This window comes from Zingiber officinale, chromosome 11B (assembly GCF_018446385.1).
Source record: "Zingiber officinale cultivar Zhangliang chromosome 11B, Zo_v1.1, whole genome shotgun sequence".
NCBI lineage: Eukaryota > Viridiplantae > Streptophyta > Magnoliopsida > Zingiberales > Zingiberaceae > Zingiber > Zingiber officinale.
The window spans coordinates 74,459,742-74,465,797 of record NC_056007.1 but is presented as its reverse complement, the minus strand read 5'-3'; the positions used below and the strand labels follow the sequence as shown (position 1 = coordinate 74,465,797).

General features: G+C 37.9%; 1 protein-coding gene across 1 annotated transcript; it reads right to left on the bottom strand.

Annotated features, from left to right (window-relative positions):
- Nucleotides 1-512: 512 nt before the first annotated feature.
- On the bottom strand, nt 513-1,400 carry LOC122034044 (probable CCR4-associated factor 1 homolog 11). Its single transcript, XM_042593181.1, has one exon. The coding sequence runs from the start codon at nt 1,398-1,400 to the stop codon at nt 513-515; it is 888 nt and encodes a 295-aa protein (XP_042449115.1).
- Nucleotides 1,401-6,056: the final 4,656 nt, after the last annotated feature.

Genomic DNA, 6,056 nt, shown 5'->3' with positions numbered 1-6,056 from the left:
AGAACCGACGCCGTCCAACCACAGGCCCTGCTCCTCAGTCAATGCGACGCTACCACCATGTCATTAAGGACTCCTGCTTTCCTCATGTCCACACGCCGCAGCCGCAGCCGCAGCCGCAGCCGCAGCCGCATCGTATTGAAATATATGTATATGATTTTATAATAAAATTTAGCATCAATTATTTTAAAATGATGACATTGTCATCTCTAGCCATTTCTATGATCCAGAACACTACACTAGGGGATGATTATATTTAAGTCAAAGCAAAACAACAAGTAATCTGTACTCATCATCCAAAGAATTAATATTGACAATTTGTTTGCAAATCTGCTGACGATATTGCAACAACATGCATGTAATCTGTACTTATATACAAAATGATACGATGAAGCAATGGACAATTAATCTTGTGGGCAAATTAAGCTAATGCTGAACCACAATCAACTGTGATAAACCATGAACTCTATAATGCAAAACCCAAAAGCCACCGAGAAGCGATTTGTGTTTCCTTACTATTGCAGTTGGAGGTCAAATAGTGTTCCCATGTGTTCTGGACGATGGATGAGTTGTGGATTCACACGAGAAGCGATTTGGTAGAACACCTGCCATGTTAATAAGCTATCGGAGCCGGACTGATGTCGAGAGCCGACTGCTCGCTCAACTCGGACGGTAGAGGCCACCCGCTCCAATCCTCCGTAAAGCCCAGGACAATGCTTGCTAAGGTGCTTCACATCGAACACCCTTTTGCCGAAAAAGAAGTGAACAAGGTGCAAGAACTCACGAACGGTCTTTGGTAATTTGCAGTCGCATGTCAGCATCTTGACTAGGAAGGCGAAGTCATAGGCGCCTTGGAAGGTAACCCAGGAGACGGGAGAAAAATGGCCAAAGGAAAGCAAGCCGGAGGTGGCCAAGTGCTGGGCGAATCTGCAAGAGTCGATGCCCCATATTTGATTCTTTTGGAAGTCGATGCCATTAGCCTTGAGCAGCTCGACGGAGGAAGGGGCGTAACGGTCGCGGCTGATGTCGAAGTCGCGGAAATTAAATTCCCACACGTAACGCACACAAGTGCCGTCGCTGTAGATGGCACATGGCAGGTTGCCGGCGGCGTCGGAGAGGGTGAGACCGACCTGGACGATGCGGAGGGCCTCGACGTTGGCGCGGATCAATTCGTAGCGCTGGGGGAGGGTGAGGGTGCAGTAGGGATTTTTGGAAGCGACGACGACGCCAGGATACTCGGTGTCCAATGCGACGAAGGGGTGGAACGGGACGGCGGAGCGGATAAGGGCGAACTCCTCGTCGAGGTTATGAGCCCACACGGAGCGAACCTCGACTCTGCTGGTGCTGGCGGCGGAAGAGGAAATTAGCATATCGTTAACGTTGTTGACAACTGCGACAGCCATGATGATGAGTCTGTTTGGTGATTTTAGAAATGCGAAAGTAGTGGAAGCTGGAGATCCAGGAGATGTTAGATTTCGATCGATCCAGTTGGAGTGGAAATTGAAGGGAAGGATCGGAGGAGTTTAAATAGAGCCACAGGAAATCAAAGCGAGAAAATCGCAAACTCACTAAACAGAGTTAGTTGCTGCGAAGCGGCGAATTATTAGGATAAATCCAACAGCAATTAGCGAGCTCAACTAGGTGTTTAGTATTAATTAATTAATTAATTAAAGTTCTTGCCATCCAATCATTCATTTTCTTTCTTTAATTAAATTTCAAGTGTGATTTCGTTATTATTTGCCTTTTGTGAAATTTCTACTCATTTGTTTTGGTGTAAAAAATTTTAAAAATAAATATTTTAACTCTCAACAGTTTTTTTATTTTTTATAAATGATACACTTTTTCCATTATATTTTCACTTACATATAATTAAAATTTAAAATCAAAAATTACTAATATAGAATCTCATTAATAATTAAAAAATAAATTACATTACATCAAAGATCTAAATAAATCAATTATTGATTTTTAAACTTTAAGTGAAAAAAAATTATTTTAATTAAAAAAGGAAGAAAAGAGAGGAAGCCACTTATTTTGGTCTAAATAAATTAATTAAGAGTCAAGAATCGGGAATTAATTCTAAACTCATGTGTTTAATTGAGTTTTGGTCATTCCAAATTATTTAGAAATGATATCAAAAATTTTATTCCCAAACGCATTAACCAAACATCCTATATTACTATCATTTCATTCTCTCATTCCTAAATCCACCAACCAAACGCCACCTAATTAATTTTAAAAACGGATTGAAAAATTATTTATGAATCTGTTTTATTTGACCAAATGAAATTAATTTCAAATACAAATTTCATCTCTAATTTTATTTTAAATCTATCATTAGTCTATCTAAAATTACATAACAAATATAAATTTTAATTTGTTTATAAAGTCATTTATAATTCTGTTTAAAGATTTTATTTCAAATCTGTTTATTTATAGACACGTATATAATCTTATTTTTATATTTATCACTAAATTTATATAATTTTATATGTCTCATCTACATAATCCTTTAAACAATCACACATTTCAAACAAATTGAAAATATGTAAAACAATTAATTTCTAATGCAAAGAGTATCTCACATACAATTAATATTGTAATAAATAAGTATTCACATCCTCTAAATATATTTAACCATTAATCAAAAATAAATAAATTAATCTTTATTTCTCTTATCACAACGCTCTTGGGGACCAGATCCTCCTAAATATAAATGATTTATATATCCCACCTCTTGGATCATTTTACGAATCATCTCCTTTTGATTTTCTTCTCTTTTGCTACCTTCTTCAATAAGTTATTCTTGAGACAATTCTACTTCCATCCTCTTGCTAGTAGTACACATGTTTTCAATTTCTTGAGATAATTCTTTGTTCTTCTCATTGGAGCATATTTTATTGGAACTTCCATTGTATGATCTTCTGCGGTGTTGATTGTGTGTAAATCCATACACCTTCCCCTTACATGGGTTGCTCACCACATCACACCATGATTTAAGATTAAATGAAGACTGAGTACACTGATTATCAACATTTTGTCTCTCTTTATATTATTCATGTTCATATTACAATACTTTAATTATTATTAGTTTAACAAATACAAAAACAAGTAAGAATTAATACAAGATAATAACTAATTAATTATGTTGATTTACATTAACTTGAGTCGATTTGTTATCCACAAACTCTCCAGTACCTTATTTTCTTTTATGCATTCATTCAAAAACCTTAAATTCATCAATTGCTCGTCCCAAATCTTTTCTTTGTTTACAGTTACTCTCATTGTGCAACTAATACATGCATGGGATAAGATTCATATTAAACCCCATCAAGATAATCTTTCAGTATTTTAGATTACTTACTAAAATTCTTTCTAGTAATAGTGACCACAATAAGCATGTGTTGGAAATAAAAAAGACAATTACTATGAGGGCTAAATTGAATCAACATTGGCTAGTCATAGTAGCACCCAAAAAAAAAACAAAAGAATCTCTATAATGTTCATGATAAAAATTCATTTCAACCTGAAAAGTTTACGTACTCTTCAAATTTCTCAACAGTGTTAGTATGTAGAGATTAAATGCCAACTTGACAAACTCGAGAAGCCATTTTGCCGATGTAGCAAATTCAAAAGGATTCTTTGAAAACTCAAGTAAATTCAAGCCACCTACCAATCCATTTGAATATCCCATGCATCATTAGTTCATGTACTATGAATTGAAGAGAGGTATTGAAAAAATATGTTTTCACTAATTAAGAATAATGAAGGAAACATATACAAAGATAAGGAAATATATAGAAAAGATATCTTAATATTTATGCTCCACATATTCCAAGATATCCTAATAATTGCAAGATATCCATATATTCGAAGATATCCATAATGAGCCCCTTCAAGATGGTGGGCTCGTAGAGACACCAATCTTGGAACAAAGAAGATGAATTCGAGCACTAGGAAGTGGTTTCATCAACGCATCAGCTAACTGGTCAGACAACGAGACACGAACTTTACCACTCTGAACCAGTTCACGAACAAAATGATAATCCAAAGCAATGTGCTTCATGCATTAGTGAAACACTGGGTTTACATAGAGATACGTAGCTCCAATATTATCGCAATAGATAGAGGCAGCAGAGGCCACAGTGTCCACACCCAGTTCATTAAGAAGAGATCGAACCCATTATAGTTCTGCAGCAGTAGAGGCAATGACACGATATTTAGCCTTAGTAGACAACCGAGCAATAGAACCCTGCATTTTGGAGCTCCAGGAAATTAGGTTGGAACCTAGAAACACAATATAAGCACCAGTGGGCGTACGATCATCAATATCACCAGCCCAATCTGCATCACAATAGGCATGCAAAGAGAGAGAGAGGAGTGTCATCAGAGAATCAGATTATAAGAAAGTGTACCATTAAGATAACACAGCAGATGATTAACAACCCTCAGTGAAGAGATTAGAGAGCATATATAAACTGAGAGAGTTTATTAAAAGTAAGGGCAATATCATGTTGAGTAAAAGAGAGATATTGCAGACTACCAACTGCTTGGAGATATAAAATAGCGTCCGCGGGAGGGGAGCCATCAGAGAGGTGCAGAGATGTGGACGTGGCCATAGGCATTTGAACAAGTTTCGACTTCGCCATATAGGTTTTGGTAAGAATATCAAGCAGATATTTCTTCTGAGAGAGACAAAGGCCCATTGGAGAGGAAACAACATCAACACCTAAAAAATAAGATAAAGTCCTAGATCTTTGATAGAGAACTGAAGACCCAGCTGATTAATGAATCCTTGAAGGCATTAGCATTATTCCTTGTAAGAATTAGATCATCGACATAGACAAGTAGATACATAGTGATACCTCCTGAGCAGAAAATAAATAACGATGTATCAACAAGAGAGGCCGTGAAACCATCACTAATTAAAAAATGATAAAGCGCGGTGTACCAAGTACGTGGTGCCTGCTTAAGACCATAAATTGTTTTGATCAATTTGTAAACATAAGATGAAAAATCAGAGTCAACAAACCCAGGCGGCTGAGCCATATAAACATAGTCATCCAACTAACCTTGAAGAAATGCATTATTCACATCCATCTGATGACGAGACCACCCTTTGGAAATAGCAATGGACAAGCGAAGGCAGACAGTAGTGGGATTTGCCACTGGACTGAAAGTGTCGTGTAGTCAAGACATGGGCACTAATGAAATCCCTTAGCAACTAGATGTGGTCAACAGAGCCATCAGACTTTTGCTTTAGCCGAAATACCCACTTACAACCAATGACATTCTGAGAGATATCAGACGGGACAATATCCCAAGTTCTATTATGAAGGAGAGCATTGAACTCCTTAGACATAGCCGCACACCAGCGGGGATCCTTGAGAGCCACAGTATGTGTTGTAGGTTTAGACGGAGTAACGTTAGTGATAGCGATGAGGCCAAAGCGAGGATGAGGCTTGAAGACATTGTTTTTGGAACGTGTCACCATAGGATGGGAGTTGGTGCTAGGAGCAGGCTGAACTGGAGGAGTAGGTGCGGGTGGAGCTATTGTTGCGGCTGGCACGGAAGGTAAAGGTTCAACAAGGAGAGGTTCAATAGGTGGAGATTTAGCAGGGCTGGCTTGTGAAAAACTGGTGGTACGAGACGCGGGTTAAAGGAGAAAATAGGTGAAGAATCAGCAACACGGGAATTCGCCAGAGGCATACTGCGCAATGCTTTAGGAAAGAGTCCTGCACTAGAACCACCACTAGCAAAAGGAAACTCAGACTCAAAAAAATTACATGATGAGAGATAAAAAATTTTCCAGAAGACTTATAGCACAACTAGGCACTCCGCATAAGAGAGTAATTATGGAAGACACTGGGTGAGGAACGGTGTGCAAGTTTATGAGAAGCATAGGGACGAAGCCAGTGATAGTAGAGACAACCAAAAATGCAAAGTTTGGAGAGATTTGACATGCAGGCAAAGAGACACTCAAAGGAAGATTTGTAGGGAAAGATTGTTTTCAGGTAATCAATTAATAAGATAGGCGGAAATGGCAAAAGCAAAGGGCT